Source organism: Neoarius graeffei, chromosome 1 (genome assembly GCF_027579695.1).
Source record: "Neoarius graeffei isolate fNeoGra1 chromosome 1, fNeoGra1.pri, whole genome shotgun sequence".
NCBI lineage: Eukaryota > Metazoa > Chordata > Actinopteri > Siluriformes > Ariidae > Neoarius > Neoarius graeffei.
In genome coordinates, this window is record NC_083569.1 from 129364265 (window position 1) to 129381953 (window position 17689).

Sequence of the window (17689 nt, forward strand, 5' to 3'; positions counted from 1 at the left end):
CACAGCGTTTATCATTTCTGGATAGTCAGAGATAAAAATCCTCTCCTCTCCTGAAAATTTTATTCAACATTACATTTAGAACACATTCATAAATTCCTTTTTGTAAATATTCAACAGTCATACATAGATAATCCTGATGTAAACAAGGAAATGGTTATCAATATTTGCCCAGTTTATTCCTCACACACCTCAAACATGAATTATCATGTAATAAAGTGAAAATATATTGTCGTCATAAACTCTTCATGCTATTGCAGGATACTGATTTTTTTCCCTCCCTCTCGTGTGGCAGTAATACGCTTCCGTACTCTCCTACATCAGCTGATACTTGGTAAAGTCTGAAACTGATTAATCAGTGAAACTGTGATAGCCTGAGAGTGCCTCTAGTGAAATACATGCCCTTATAACGCAATTATTCTGATTTTTGTTAGCCATACGGCTAAAAATGCCAGTGTGGACTGGGCAGAAGCTGAGTCTGAATGTCTGGTTGGTTTCTGACCCGTACAGTGTGATATATGCAGAGTACTGCCCTGCTGACTAAACCTTAAGAAGTGCTGGTGGTGCCGTCTCAGACATGACGTCCTCCTGTGTCCTTTGCGGTGTCCTCTTCGTCATCACGATCACGTCCATCACTAGTAAGTGATTTTACTCCGGTATATCACAGTAATATTTGGATGTGCGCTTCCTGTATTACACTGTTGTCTCTCACCTGTACGTGTTGGGGGGTTAAAAACACTAAGTGTGAAGTATTTTCTCTGTTTCAGCACCTGTATCAGCTGTTATTACAGTACGGGTGAAGTTTAATCAGGCTGCTGCTCTGCCATGTGAACGGACCTGTTCTCGTGAGGCCACATGGACTCCGTTCGGTAACAATCAGGTAGTGGCTCAGTGCAATCAGACATCCTGCTGGTCAGAGGAGGGATTTAAAATGTCCCATGATGAGTACCTGAAGGGAAATCTCACCCTCACCATCCCTGCAGCTGATTTCAGTAAGAGGAAAACGTACACGTGTCGGTGTGATGGAAAAGTCGTTAATGATGTGCGACTCAGCATCGACAGTAAGTGTCTTTACCTGCTCTACAGACCAACTGCTGCTGATGGAAATGATCACATTTACATACAATTAATTTATTCTTCTCAGGACTGATCTCATCAGTTCAGCTGAAGCCTGGTGAAGATCTGCTGCTGGATTTGCACGTATCAGAGCGAGTGGAGGTGATCTATAACCACAGAGATTCAGATAAACAGATCTGCAGTGTGGACAGAAGCTCACTCCACTGTACAGCTGAATACACCTCGAGAACATCACTCACTAACACGGTTCTCAGACTGAGAGGAGTCCGGTCGACTGATGGGGGAGTTTACATCGTCCGAGATCCGGAGGAGAAGGAAGACCTTCATGTTTACACAGTCAGTGTTGAAGGTAGGGGGATTACTGTCCTGTCTATAATATATAGTTAATATACTGTCTTCCTTTAAATGATATTTTTATTACCATCAGTCTCTCGCACAGAGCAGAGGCGTTATATGTTTGAACTTCAAGATTCCTTTATTGTCACTGCACCATACAGTACAGTGAAATTGAAGCGCACAATCCAGTTGGTGTAGTCATACAAACACTTAGTATTGAGGGGGGAGTCAGATCTCATCTCATCTCATCTCATTATCTCTAGCCGCTTTATCCTTCTACAGGGTTGCAGGCAAGCTGGAGCCTATCCCAGCTGACTATGGGCGAAAGGCGGGGTACACCCTGGACAAGTCGCCAGGTCATCACAGGGCTGACACATAGACACAGACAACCATTCACACTCACATTCACACCTACGGTCAATTTAGAGTCACCAGTTAACCTAACCTGCATGTCTTTGGACTGTGGGGGAAACCGGAGCACCCGGAGGAAACCCACGCGGACACGGGGAGAACATGCAAACTCCGCACAGAAAGGCCCTCGCCGGCCCCGGGGCTCGAACCCAGGACCTTCTTGCTGTGAGGCGACAGCGCTAACCACTACACCACCGTGCCGCCCTGGAGTCAGATCTGTACAAAATAAACATTCAAGCAAAAAAGATAACAAATTTATACAAGATAAACATATCTTTACAAGAACTGCTTAAATAAAAGGTAGTTCTATGTATCTAGGGTGTGACCTAAGATACAGCGGGTTATTGCACAATATTAGTGAGTGCGTTGCACAATTCAGCATGATAATTGCGCAGTTGAGCAAGATCAATATAAATAAATAAAGATAATCGAGAGAATAAAGTGCATGTGGTTGTAAAAACATATACTATTTAGGTAAGAGGTAGGCATGTAGAGGTGTAGACAGTTTGTGTTACAGTTCAGTCCTGTTTCTGTCCGTACTGCTGCCATTTGCGTAGGTGACTGGCTTTGTTCAGTTCATGTATGACACTCTGGTAAAAGCTGTTCTTTCGTCTATTTGTCCGTGATGCAATGGACCTGAACCGTCTGCCAGAGGGCAGTGGTTCAAGAAGCTGGTGTCCAGGGTGGGAAGGGTCTTTTAAGATGTCGGTGGCTCTGCTGAGGCAACGGGTGGTGTAGAGTCGCTCTAGAGAGGGCAGTGGGCAGCCAATGATCTTCTGTGCAGAGTCGATGACTCTTTGAAGGGCTTTCTTGTCTGCCACAGAGCTGCTGGTGTACCACATAGCGATGAAGTATGTCAGCACACATAACAAGGGTAGTATGTCAGCAAGGGTAGAAGGTCATGAGCAGTTGCTCATGGAGGTTGTTCTTCATGAGGATCCTCAGGAAGTACAATCACTGCTGTGCCTTTTTCACTGCCGCTGTGGAGTTTGTGGTCCAAGTGAGGTCCTCTGCAATGTGTGTGCCTAGGAACTTGAAAGCAGGCACTCTTTCCACTCTGACCCCACTGATTAGCAATGGAGTGTAGTCCTTGTTGTGTTTTCGGAAGTCTGAGTTCGTTTGTTTTTGATGGGTTTAGGGCTAGGTTGTTTTCTTCACACCACCTTGTCAGTTTCTGGACATCATCCCTGTAGGCTGTCTCATCATCTCTTGAGATGAGTCCAACCACAGTTGTGTCGTCCATGAACTTGATGATTGTGTTGGTAGGGTGGGTGGGAATGCAGCAGTGGTTGTCAAGTGCATAGAGGAGGGGGCTCAGCACACAGCCCTGTAGGGCTCCAGTGCTGAGTATGAGAGTGGATGAGGTGTGGGGGCCTAGTCTTACCATCTGGGAGCAGTTGGTGAAGTCCTTGATCCAGTGGCAGATGGTTTGAGAGAGTCCTAGGTCAGACAGTTTGGGAATCAGTCTGTCTGGGATGACTGTATTGAATGCAGAGCTGTAGTCTATGAAGAGCATCCTCACAAGGTCGTCCTGCTGTTCGAGGTGGCAAAGTGCAGTGTGTAGGGCAGTGGTTATCGCATCCTTAGTCGACCTGTTTGATCTGCAGGCGAACTGGTGTGGGTCGAAGGTGGCTGCGAGGTTTGTTTTGATGTGCCGCTGGACCAGCTTCTCAAAGCACTTCATGATGATTGGGGTGAGTGCCACTGGGCAGTAGTCACTGAGGCCACTGATGACTGGTTTCTTCGGTACTGGGATAATCATTGCTGATTTTAGGCAGGCCGGCATGGTGGCCTTGGACAGGGACAGGTTGAAGATGTTTGTGAAGACTGCTGAGAGCTGGTCTGCGCATTCTCTCAGTACTCTTCCTGTCACTCCATCTGGTCCTGCAGCCTTCCTGGGGTTGACAGCTATGAGCACATGCCTCACTTCGTGCTCTTGTACATGGAGTGTGTGACTGTTGTAAGTGGGAGTGGTTGTAATGTCTGCTGCCTCTGCTATTCTTACTTCAAAGCAGGCAAAGAAGCAGTTAAGCTCCTTTGCCAATGCGTCGTTCACCTCAACAGTCCTGTGATTGCTGTTTTTGTAATTGATGTGCTGGATCCCCTACTATAGGCTACATCCACACAACAACGGCAACGAGATTTTTTTTTAAATATTGCATCCACATGGGCAACGGATCAGTAAAATATCAGGTACATATGGCAACGCAACGCTTGCTGAAAACAATGCAAGACACATGCCACACCGCTACGTGCGCTGTAAGACGGTCCCATCGGAGACACCAGAACAATAGAACAAGCAGGATGCATGCGCATAAACCCCTTCTTCTGTAGCATCAGCCACATAAAGTTTTGATTATTAATTGGTAGCGTAAAATAGTATCTATTGTCTAAGACACTTATTTATATTTCATATTAAAACGTCTATGTAAATTAATACATAGAAAGCCTGGCCAGGTGCTGAACGTTCTTCTGCCTTCACTTTAAGAGAAATTCAGGGCGAGCATGAGCCTAGCTTCTTCCCTGTCACTGTCACACGCGCACACCTTCTCACTCCCTATCCTATGGATATAGTCCCTTTAAATCACGTGCTCATTTTTTGAATGGAGACGCGGAAAGAGGAATGAATGGGGGTAGATGGAAGCCGGTACGCCAACATTCTGATATCCTCCAGAATTCTTTAATGGTCCGGAATAAATTGAATGCTACACGTTGATGGATTACTTTGTTCTTCTACGCCCTTTTTGTGGAATGTATTGTCGGACTTAAACCAACATCTGAAGAGGTGAGATCGCTCCTTTTTTTCCCTATTTTTGCTGGCGGGATTGTTTGATTTGTTGACAACTCGCATCGAGTTCATTACACTTCTACCCAGCGTTAAGCACTCACAGTCATGTGGTTGTGATGTCATCGTAAACAAATCCGTTCTACTCATCCAGATGACTTCGCAACGGCGCCGTTGCCAGATTTTTCCACTCTGGAACCCGTTCTCAAAAGATTTCGTTTTGGGGCACCCAAAACGCTGGTGCCGTGTGGACGCCAGGCCGAAACGATAAACAATTTTATCAGATTCACCTGAATCCGTTGCCGTGTGGACAGGGCCATAGTCTCTGTGGGTCGTTGTAAGCAAAATGCTCCTCAATCTTTTTCCCATACTCAGCTTTTGCACCTTTGATGGCTCTCTTGAGGTTGGCCTTGGCTGTGCTGTCTGTCAGCTCAGCTTTGTTTGAGGCTTTGTCCTCAGATTTAAATGCAGAATTGCAAACCTTCAGGAGAGTTCTGACCAAGTCCATCATCTAGGGTTTCTGGTTGAAGTGTATCCGGATATGTTTGTCAACAGTGAGACTGTCAACACAGTTGTTGATGTAACAAAGCACTGCTGATGTGTACTCTTCTAGGTCATGATCCTCAAAAATGTCCCAATTCGTTCTTTGAGAGCAGTCCTGGAGCTGTGAGATTGCTCCTTCAGGCCATGTTTTGACAGTTTTGGTGGTGGGTGGAGCTTTCTTCCTTAGGGGGTGTATGCAGCGGTTAGGAGTATGGATAGGTGGTCTGACTGTCCTAAGTGAGGTAGTGGTGTGGTCTTGTATCCATTCGTGGTGTTTGAGTAGGCTTTGTCCAAAGTGTCCCCCCCCCCCCCCCCCTCCCGGTTGCACACCTGATGTGTTGATGAAATTTCGGAAGAACTCTTTTAAATCTGCATGGTTGAAGTCCCTTGCTTGGGATGAGTTCAGAAATCAATATTTGATGGAATAACCCTGAGATTTAATCACAGCTTTCATGCGTGTTAACATGCTCCCCACCAGTCTTTCACGTTGCTCTTGAGTGACTTTATACCACTCCTGGTATAAAAACTCAATCAGCTCAGCTTTGTTTGATGGATTCAAACACCATCATGATGAACTTCCCCAACTGATTTACCATCCCTAAGAAGCGCCTTAGCTCACTCAGTCATTGGCTCCTTCATCTCTTGCACTGCTCTTCTTTTGTCTGGATCGTGCTTCATACGTGATCCAAACATTGGCATCAAATTGATCACGTGCTTGCCGACAAAGAAGTCGAGAACTTTATCAACATCATAAAGATCAATCCCACAGCTGACTGCTTCACAGACCACAAGCTCCTTACATGCAAATGTTCGATAGTGGTCAAGAAGAGGAAAGGGATGAGACCTCCACCAAGGTTAGACACAACAATGAATGCAGAGCGGAAAGAGAAATTGGAGAGGTTTCTGGATGAGAAACTCCAAGATTGTGAAGAATCATGGGACCATCTGAAAGAGGTGCTTCAAAGTGCAACCAAGCATCTTTTTGGTAAGAAAAAGAAAAGGAGCGAAGACTGGTTTGATGACCAAGATGGAGAGATTCAGATTCTCCTCTGATATCATTCTTGTTCACTATCTTCAATCTGTTTTTGGACATCAGTAAATCTGCCAGCAGACATGATTGATGCCATTATCTGCATTCTACTTAAAAAAGGGTGATCACAGTCACTGTGGCAACTACCGTGGCATATCTTTGCTCAGTGTGGTTGGCTAGGTATTCTCTGACATGGTAGAGTGTCTTCAATGACTTGCGGAGCTAGTTTATCCTGAATCTCAGTCTGGCTACAGAGAAGGTCGAAGCACAATCAATGGCATCTTCATCTTGTGCCAAATTATGAAAAAGTGTAGAGAACAATGTCAGAATCTGCACATTGCCTTTATTGACTTCACTAAAGCATTTGATTGCGTGAATCGAGAGCTCAGGGCAGCACGGTGGTGTAGTGGTTTGCACTGTCACCTCACAGCAAGAAGGTCCTGAATTCGAGCCCTGCAGCTGACGGGAGCCTTTCTGTGCAGAGTTTGCATGTTCTTCCTGTGTCTGCGTGGGTTTCCTCTGGGTGCTCCGGTTTCCCCCACAGTCCAAAGACATGCCCGTTAGGTTAACTGGTGGCTCTAAATCGACCGTAGGTGCGAATGGTTGTTTGTCTCTATGTGTTAGCCTTGCGATGACCTGGCGACTTGTCCAGGGTGTACCCTGCCTCTAGCCCATAGTCAGCTGGGATAGGCTCCAGCTTGCCTGCGACCCTGTACAGGATAAGCGGTTGCAGATAATGGATGGATGAAATCGAGAGCTCCTCTTCAACGTCCTGAGTAAGCTTGGATGCCCTCCCAAGTTTGTTCATGACTACTCTGTAGTGCATGCTAGATTGCATATTGATGGAGAACTGTCCAAGCCAATTGAATAAAGCAGTGGTGTCAAGCAGGGCTATAAGCTTGCTCCAGTTCTGTTTGGACTATACGCCACCATCATGCTGTACTATAGTTCTGCATAAATATGACCTAAAACAATATCAGATTTTCATATGAGTCCTAAAAGTAGATAAAGAGAACCCACTTAAACAAATGAGACAAAAATATTGTACTTGGTCATTTATTTATTGAGGAAAATGATCCAATATTACATATCTGTGAACCTTTTGCTTTCAGTAACTGGTGTGACACCCCCCACCCCCCATGCAGCAATAACTGCAACTAAACATTTGCGGTAACTGTTGATCAGTCCTGCACACCAGCTTGGAGGAATTTTAGCCTGTTCCTCCATACAGAACAACTTCAATTCTGGGATGTTGATGGGTTTCCTCACATGAACTGCTCGCTTCAGGTCCTTCCACAACATTTCCATTGGATTAAGGTCAGGACTTCGACTTGGCCATTCCAAAACATTCACTTTATTCTTCTTTAACCATTCTTTGGTAGAATGACTTGTGTGCTTAGGGTCGCTGTCTTGCTGTATGACCCACCTTCTCTTGAGATTCAGTTCATGGACAGATGTCCTGACATTTTCCTTTAGAATTCGCTGGTATAATTCAGAATTCATTGTTCCATCAACGATGGCAAGCCGTCCTGGCCCAGATGCAGCAAAACAGGCCCAAACCATGATACTACCACCACCATGTTTCACAGATGGGATAAAGTTCTTATGCTGGAATGCAGTGTTTTTCCTTTCTCCAAACATAGTGCTTCTCATTTAAGCCAAAAATTTCTATTTTGGTCTCCTCCGTCCACAAAACATTTTTCCATTCGCCTTCTGGCTTGTCCACGTGATCTTTAGCAAACTGCAGATGAGCAGCAGTGTTCTTTTCGGAGAGCAGTGGCTTTCTCCTTGCAACCCTGCCATGCACACCATTGTTGTTCAGTGTTCTCCTGATGGTGGACTCATGAACATTTAGCCATTGTGAGAGAGGCCTTCAGCTGCTTAGAAGTTACCCCGGGGTCCTTTGTGACCTCGCCGGTTATTACATGCCTTGCTCTTGGAGTGATCTTTGTTGGTCGACCACTCCTGGGGAGGGTAACAATGGTCTTGAATTTCCTCCATTTGTACACAATCTGTCTGACTGTGGATTGGTGGAGTCCAAACTCTTTAGAGATGGTTTTGTAACCTTTTCCAGCCTGATGAGCATCAACAACGCTTTTTCTAAGGTCCTCAGAAATCTCCTTTGTTCATGCCATGATACACTTCCACAAACATGTGTTGTGAAGATCAGACTTTGATAGATCCCTGTTCTTTAAATAAAACAGGGTGCCCACTCACCTGATTGTCGTCCCATTGATTGAAAACCCCTGACTCTAATTTCACCTTCAAATTAACTGCTGATCCTAGAGGTTCACATACTTTTGCCACTAAGATATGTAATATTGGATCATTTTCCTCAATAAATGACCAAGTATAAGATTTTTGTCTCATTTGTTTAACTGGGTTCTCTTTATCTACTTTTAGGACTTGTGTGAAAATCTGATGTTGTTTTTAGGTCCTATTTATGCAGAATTATAGAAAATTCTAAAGGGTTCACAAACTTTCAAGCACCACTGTAGGTCCTCAATTCAGCATCAAAATCCGTTTCAGATATGACGGATTTATTTGACCTGCGACGCCTGAAATCCACGACCAAGACTCTCACCAGTTACATCAGAGAAGTCCAGTACCTGGACGACATTGCAATATTTTTACCAATGATGGCATAGCTGTACAGCTTTTGTTGTCTGTCTACAGCAATTTGTCAAAGAAAATGGGCCTCCAGATTAACATCAAGACAGAAACCATGAGCGTCGGTGAACAGGTTGATTTCTACAATGATGGACACAAGTTGAAGAGAGGAGACCACTTCAAACATCTTGGTAGTTAGGTCACCAAAGATTGCAAGTTAGACGCAGAAATTAGTGCACTCATTCAGGCTGCCTCACGTACAACGGGAAGGCTAAGGGACAGGGTTTTCGACTGTAGGGACCTGACCATTGCAGCAAAGCTCAAGGTATACAATCAGTGTCATCCCACTAATGATATACGGAAGTGAGACCTGGACCATATATCGTCACCACATCAGGCTTCTCAGGACTGTCCAACAATGGCATTTGAGATCTATACTCAAAATCAAATGGGACCACTACATTACAAACGACAAAGTACTGAATTGTGCCAACACCACCGATTATCGAGATCATTCTCATCCAGAACAGGCTTCGTTGGATGGGCCATGTATCATCCATGCCAGATGAGCGGCTGGTGAAGACACTTCTCTATGGTGTTCTGGAAGAGGGCTCCAGGAGAGTCGGTTGCCCTCTTCTAAGATATAAAGACACCTTGGAAAGACATCCTAAAGCATGATGGTGTATTAGATTCATGGAGTGATGCAGTGGTTGATAGACCAGCGTGGTGGGGGCTAATCGCATACGTTAGCCACAAAATAGATGAGAAGAGAAAGCTCTCTTATTGGGAGAAAAGGGAAAGACGACACGTGAAGAGAGACGACACTAATTGATGAACTGGCTTATTTGCTTTTATCCACATTTATTGTGTGACCTGATTTTACTCAGCATTAGTACACTGTGCACTATTTAATAGATTCCCCCCGGTCCCCCTACCTCGGGCTTCCATTGGGGAGACCAGAGGTCAAAGTTTAAACCTAACTCCCCTCCCCATCTCGTACTTCTGAGTGGGAGACCAGGAAGTATTCTGGCTGCCCAGATCAAACTAGAATCATGGTGCCACTCTGGAAGGCTCATTGATCTACACGGTGACAGGATATCACTGATGTGCAAATGATCGACTGAAAACCGACCGTGCAAATCTCAATACTTGGATTTTTTTTTTATTCATTTATTTTGGGTTGGTGCCCCGTGCTGCTCCCAACAAGATGATGCCCTGCCCAAATCCACCACAGGGATGGAGAGCATCATCACATGGCCAATGCCACTTCACAGGAAGCATGACTTGCTCTCGTTTTCAGGTTTATGCTGAACCATGAAGACCTAAACAATGACAATTTTTATAAAACCCACTTGTATCACTGCACAGTGATGTCACACACAAACAGATACCTGTGCCGTGTCTTTTAACACATTTTTGTTGGTGATGTGAATGATGTCTTTAAAAATGGGCAGCTTACTGGATTAGTTGTTGCAGCTCTGATACTAACTCTAGTGACATGTTTTCTGTGTGTTTCAGCTCCAGGACCAAAGCGTGGTGGGATACCAGTGTGGGTGATTTTACTGGCGGTGGTGATGTCGGTGGTGTGGGTGGTGGTATCGGTGATTGGTCTAACACCGCACGTGAAGCGTGTAATCCGGTGGATGCAAAGACGACGACAGAGAAGTTAGGAATGCGTGTAACTGAGTCATTTGGCCCCATGAGGTGATCACTCAGATGAGTGTGTGTGGGGTAACCAGTAGATGTTTGTCAGTCTGAGTGTGTAATAATCTGCTGCTGTTCTTGCCATTTTCTCAGTCTGTTAGTGTTGAACAGTTTATTTGTCGATGCAGATCAGTGAGACTGTCACGGTTACTGATTTGGGGAAAAGACAAACCTTTCTCTCCTTCAAAAATAACTTTTCTTTTCGCTAGCGTTAGCTGGTGAGCTCCCTCTGTTAGCGGTGTGACCTCTGTTCTTAACCTGCAGGAATGTGTTTGTATATTCGACCTTATCGCCTGTTCCTGAATAACGTGGACATTACTGCAGCGTTGAACGTGGCACAGAGCCAGTCAAGCATGTTTTCCAGCTAATGCTAGCCTGCTGGTTAAAGCACAAGCTCTGGCTTGAGGGAAAGGAGTTTTGGGTTTTGATTTCTCAGTATGCAGAGCAGTTATCCCCTCTCCCCGAGCTTTCTGTGCTTCTGAAAGAGATGGGGGTGGCCAACATTGGTTTCCTGGGTGTTTTTTTTTAAAGGTACAAGACATGCATGTTTTCTTGTCTTGTATCATTAAAAAAAATGAGTCTTAAAAAAAAAATTTAAGATTCATGACATTTCTTGTCTTGTTGCTTTTAACAAGCTCTTATCATATGAGGGGAATCTCATGTCCTGATGGGGGAGAAATGTGTAACACGTGGTTGTTTTATTTTTTTTGGGGGGGGGGGTGTTTTTTCTTTGACCTATGTAAAGTGACCTTGAGTTTGAGAGGTGCTATATAAATGTTTTTATGATTTAGTATTATTTTTATTTTATGTGGGGGGAATCACATGTCCTGATGGGTGAGAAATGTATAACCTTTTTTTTTTTTAACTTTATTTAGTTTCATCAACAACACAACACACATTTTCATACAATTACTTTCTTTTCCATTTCGCAGCTGTATATAAACTTTTTACACACATTCAAGTATTAATCAGGGCACAACAAGAAAAAAATATATAAAAAATGGAAAGGGAGGGTGTCCACTTATTTAAGTACATACACACACATGCATGCATATACACGTATAATTACATCTGCATGTATGTGCACACAGACAAAACAACGAATTCATCCAAATCTGCCCATGAAGAGAAAAGAAAAAAGGGAGCGAGAGAACAAACCACTCCGCAGTATAATCGCCTCGGCAAAAATACCAGTGCAGTATCTGCTGTTAGAAGAGGTGGTATGAGTACGTACAGTGTACACACCGAAAATCTAAGTAGGTAAAACAAGCAGGAGGGCCGAAGTCTCATTGGATTAATAAAGGTATAACAGGACTCCATCGTTTAGTAAAAGTGGATCTTTGGAGTCTTAATGAGTCTGTTATTTGCTCCATCTGATCTCGGTCCCATACTTTTTGGATCCATTGGTTATATGTGGGAGGATCCGATTTCAACCATCTAATAGTTCTACGTTTTAGTGCTGCTGTGAGCCGTATATTTAAGAGGTATTTATTGGCCCTCCTGTCCATACCTTTGGGTGTTGCTCCCAATAATGCCCCTGTAGGGCTTTGTGGGATATCCTGTTTGAAAACCTGTTTGAGAGTATCAAATATTTCTCTCCAGAATAAACCAAGTTTAGGGCACAGCCAGAATACATGAGTGTGATTGGCAGTCTGTGCTCCACAGTTCCTCCAGCATGAACTGGGATGTGTTGGGCTCAGGCTTGTAGTACTCGAGTCCGACTTGTGCCCTAATTTTAAGGACTCGTGACTCAACTTGGGCTTGAGCACTGATGACTCGAACTTGTGCATTAACTGCATTTGAACTCGTAAATTGGAGACGAAGACTCTGATTTTTTCTTTATTTTTTGTAACATGCCATAATAATTTGGCATAAGATATTTTATAACTACACTAATTTTTGTACGAATTTGGTGCAAGAGTCTCGTACCTGTGCGCCTTGGCACGTGCATCAGATCGACTCTTAGGCGTGCTCCGGATCCTCACGCACGTACACGAAGTGGATTCTTGCGCGCTTACCGTAAACAGATTCAAATAAACTAGTCGTATCAGACGCTCGCTGGCCGTGCTGTGAAAATTATCCATGCAGACGTTCGTCAAAGTTTCCAAATCTGCCGTTGCTTAACTCTTGAATATCTTCTATCGTGAATACTCTCATTAAAAATCTTACATTTCTGTGGAAAGCAGAGATAATATCTGGTTAAGATCTGTTCAGTAACGACAGGTTGAAGTCAAAGAAGCACAACTTTATTCATCACACACACGTGAAATTTCCTCTCTGCATTTAACCCATCTGAAGGAGTGAAAAACACACATGCGCACACGTGAGCAATGAGCACACACACACACACCCAGAGCAGTGGGCAGCCATGCTAACAGCGCCCGGGGAGCAGTCGGGAGTTCTGTGCCTCGCTCAAGGGCACCTCAGCCCAGGGCCGTCCCATATTAACCTAACCTGCATGTCTTTGGACTGTGGGGGAAACCGGACCACCCGGAGGAAACCCACGCAGACACGGGGAGAACATGCAAACTCTGCACAGAAAGGCCCTCGCCGGCCACGGGGCTCGAACCCAGAACTCTGTCAGTATAACAGAGTAAAAACTCTAATCGCGGGACATTGGGAAAATACTGGTCTGTAGCGCGTATCGAGTGTGGGTGGAGCACAGAGGACGGCAGGACAACGTTTTTATTTTTATAACTTTTCAGTTTCAGTAATCTCATTCATTCACACACACACTCGTCTGGTCCCGGGTTGCGCCCCCTCTCCTCTCTCTCTGTCTCCTTAAATAGGGAGCGGTTACTGGGAAAACACACACACAAACACAGGTTAATTATCCTCAGGTGTCGCGATTCTGCCACTCACCTTCCCCGGCTCCACCCTCCTGTCACAGACCGGCACTTGACCACGCCCCCGCTGCCACACGGTCCTTTTGCTTTTTGAGTGACGGGAAAGAGGTCAGGCGCTTCCCCCCCCTCGCTCTCACTGTTTCTGATGAAGGATTCAGTAAAATTCCCTCTGCTAGTTTTGATGTTCTGATTCACGGCTGACTTTGAAGTGAGTTTTCAGAGCTTTCCCTACTTATTTTTTCAAATCAAACTGATTCCTGTAAATAAATAACTATTTTAGAATATAACTGGACTTGTTTTGATAAAATATTGAGATCTTATTGGTTGGAATGATATTTTTAAAAAACCGGAAGTCAGAAACATGAGCGTCAGTTTCAGTTCAGCTAATGTGAGTTGTTTATTGGATGTGGATCAGACAGGTTTTTTCCAAGTTCGCATTGAAAGCTGTGAATATTAATCAAAATAATCATTTATATTCTTTCATATAAACACTAGTCGGCCCTACTGAGAAATACAAAGGCCTACAGAGCACAAAGAGGGGATTAGAGATCTTTTATTACTTTTTTTAATTTTTGATAATTTTTTTAAATGCATATTTTATAACTGTATTTGTAATTAACATTGATTTTTCCTGCTTTGTGATGTATAAATGAGTTAAGATCAGCTTTATATTTCACAAATAAAGCCATTTGGTGAAACTTTGAAGGAGAGTGGACCAATTTAATGTTTTTACCTTATTAGCATAAGTGATACTTATTAAATACTAATTTGCATAACTTGCTTTTAGTAATTTTTTTTATAAAGTTGTATTCAGTGGAGAACCATCTGTGTCCCTGCCAATTTCCATGTAATTATCTTGGAAAATAAGTTATTAAGGAAAAAACCTTTGATCTGATTGGTTAATGAGGCCCATTTTGGACCATGTGATCCTCAAACAGAATATTACGGCAGTTTTCTAAAGATTAAGCCGTTTTTTCATTCTTTGATTTGTAATATCTCAAGAACAGATAAACATTTTAATTCTGTAAAAAGTCTGTTCTGCAATAATTTCTGAATTCAGTGAGCAGTTTCAAGTGATTTGGATTGAATTAGAATTTTCACCTGATATACCTACATGAAGGTAGCAACAGCCACCGTCAAATAGAATGGTTGGAGTCTTGTTCACGGACTCGACTCAGATCAACAGTGGACTCCACTCGAACTTTTCTTTAATGACTTGGACTTGACTCGGACTTGAACACCGGGGACTTGAGACTGGACTTGGACTCGAGGTTTAGTGACTCGACTACAACACTGGTTGGGCTCATCTTGGCTGTTATTTCTGGTGTTCTGAAAAATCTGGTGATTTATTTTCCATTTGAAATCCGTCCAAGTGTTTGAGTTTGTGACAAGGTGTGCTTCAGTGCACATCACCTTCCAGGTATCCTTTGGTATATCCTTGTTTATTTCCGCCTCCCATCTCTGCTTTATCTGCAGGGAATTATGCACATTCAGAGAGAAAATATGATGTAATTTACTCATTTTCTTATCTCCATTGCCCGTTTGTATTTCTATTAAAAACCTTTCTATGGGGGTCGGTCTGAGAAGTTTTCCCCACTCCTTGTGTGTTGTCAGAAAGGTTCTTAACTGTAAATATCTTTAAAAAAAAATCTGTCTTAGGGAGATCAAACTCATTTTTCATCTGTTCAAATGTCTTAAGATTGTCCTCCTTCACTAACTGGTGCAGATGGGCTAGTCTATGATCCGACCACTTTCTAAACCCAATATCTAAGTTGTTAGGTGTGAAGGTCTTCATAAATCCAGCGCTTGTTAGTGATGAGATTCGCGTCAGGAACCCAAAAGCTGACTGTATTTTCTTCCAGATTTTTAGAGTGGTTTTTGTCCAGACTGCCATTTCTTTCACAGGGATATCCAGAAAAGGTAAGATTCGTAAAGGCTCTGGGCACGTCTTTTTCTCAATATTTGAGCGTGTGTGCCCCATTCTGAATCCACGCTATCAAAGGCTTCATTTGTGTGGCCCAGAAATAATATTTTAAGTTTGGGAGTTTAAGGCCTCCATCTAGTTTAGGTAACTAAGGTTTTAAATCTAATTCTAGGGCGCTTTTTTGCCATATAAATTTCTATATTATTTTGTCCAGATTATCAAAGGTTGATTCTGGAATTTCCACAGGTAGCATCTGAAATAAATAGTGTGGGCAGAACATTCATACGGATACTTTCAATACGGCCGAGCAGAGAGAGAGGGAGCACGGACCATCGTTTCAAATCATTACCGATGCATCGGATTATTTAATATAATTTGCATGATATAGATTATGTAGAGATGGAGGGATGTAAATACCAAGATATTTAATACCTTCTCTAGGCCATTTGAATCCGCTCTGTAGTTTAACACTTCCTGAAATTGTACCGTTCACATCCATAGCCTCGGTTTTATCCACATTTACCTGATATTCTGAATAATACCCAGACCAAGAAGTGAGCCCCTTTAAATATGATATTGTTGATGTGAGTTCTGTTAAATACAATCATACATCGTCTGCATACAGTGATATTTTGGGCTCCGCTCTGTTTATTCCAATCCCTTTTATGTTGTGATCATCTCTGAGCTGAGCCAATAGTTCAATGCTAATAGCGAACAGCAGAGGTGACGGAGAGCAAGCCTGTCTGCATCCTCGTTCTAGTGTGAATCTCCCTCATCTGCAACCATTAACTTTGACAGACACCTGTGGGGGTGAATAAAGTGTCTGCATTCAATTTATAAAGTTGGGACCAAATCTAAATCATTTTAATGTTTGAAATAAGTATTGCCACGATGCTCAAAAGGCATTTGATGGAGCATCTAGGGATATGATCACTGACTCTGATTTCTTATCTTTTTGATGAGATGTTTAATAGCCGTCACACATCATCTCCATAGTACCTTCCAGTGATGAATCCGGTCTGATCAGGGTGGATCATTTGGGTGATTATCTGATTCTCTCGCCAAGCCAGAATTGCTGTTAGTATACACAGATCCCCATTCAGCAATGATACTGGTCTAGAAGACTGGCATTCAGTAGGGTCTGTACCCTCTTTATGAATTACCACTGTAGTTGCTTCTGTCCAAGATGGCGCCATAGTTTTAGATTCTAAGGCGGAACTGTATGCTTTTAGTAACGGGGGCAGCAAATCTTTAAAAGTTTTATAAACTTCATTGACCTATCCATCTGGGTCTGGACTTTTGTTGTTCTTAAGTAATGAAATTACCTGCTTGATCTCCCATTCCTCAATTGGCTTATCTAACTCCTTAGCTGCTGAATCTGCCAACTCGGTTAGTTTTATGTGGTTTAAGAACTCTACGAGTTCTGCATCATCACCGCAGGTGTCAGTATTCTTAGATAATGATTTGTAAAATCATTTGACTGTGCTTTGAGTGTGCAAAGATGAGGGAAAAGAAAAATGAAATCAACATCATCAAAGTTTAATATTCAGGCTCCTGCAGAACCCAACATAGGTATATCAAATCAAACAGCACCTTTTGGTTATGTATCCGTCTAAACTGCCCACAAAATCAAGCAATAAAATATTGAAATATAAATGTCTCACATCACCACCACCACCACCAGTTCATACTGATGATGATCCACTGTATTCTGCAGCTCAGTATTGCTGTCGAAACAACTTCTGGCTGCAATCAGTCTTTCTTCCTTTCATTCCACTGTGTCTTCTTCCTTGCAAGCTGCCGTAGCTCTCTGAGTTTCTTTGCAGTTCTGAGATTTCCCATCCCTTTGTTTTTGAGGTCTGTCCTCAGGACACTTGGTAAGTTTTTGTACAGTGTCTTCCTCTTCTCGCCCTATACCTGCTGCATCCCACTATGGCAAAGTCCAGCGCTTTTTGTTCTGGAGTGTCTGCCGGCATTCGGAGGATATGTCCAAACATGCACCACCTGAGTTGGGTTACTTTTGTTGACAGTGGGATAGTATTACACATCTTGTACAGTGCCTTGTTGGAGATCTTGTGCGGCCACTGATACCCTGTGATTTTGCGCAGATGTTTTCGGTGACAGGCATCAAGTTTGTCCATGGCTGTCTTTGGCACTGCCCAGCTGTTGCAGTTGTACAGCATTATCGAGACACAAGTTGCGTTATATATTTGCAACTTTTTTGTCAGAGGAATTTTCAATCCACGGATCCATAGCTTCCAAAAGGATTGAAAGGCGATGTTAGCCATGATGCAGCGTGTTTCTATGTCTGAGGAGCTGCAGAGTAGGGATCCAAGGATCTTACTTTTCCTCCAGCTCTCCACTCCTCGGAGGGGTTTGTCGTCCTCTCCTTTTTCCTTTGTATCTGCTAGGTAGATGTAGGTGAA

The 17689-nt window shown here is 43.3% G+C and overlaps 1 protein-coding gene across 3 annotated transcripts in view; it reads left to right on the top strand.

Moving 5' to 3' along the window:
• Window positions 1-13998, top strand: part of LOC132883555 (uncharacterized) — a 29410-nt gene extending 15412 nt beyond the window's left edge. For 2 of the 3 annotated variants that reach the window (XM_060917309.1, XM_060917319.1), the window contains exons 2-5: window positions 508-635; window positions 765-1058; window positions 1142-1423; window positions 10308-13998. In XM_060917309.1, coding sequence (XP_060773292.1) covers window positions 575-635; window positions 765-1058; window positions 1142-1423; window positions 10308-10459 — 789 coding nt within the window. In that variant the 5' untranslated portion in view covers window positions 508-574 and the 3' untranslated portion in view covers window positions 10460-13998. The remainder of the gene's footprint in view (window positions 1-507; window positions 636-764; window positions 1059-1141; window positions 1424-10307) is intronic. The other variant, XM_060917327.1, reaches the window with a different exon arrangement.
• The last annotated feature ends 3691 nt before the right edge of the window (window positions 13999-17689 follow it).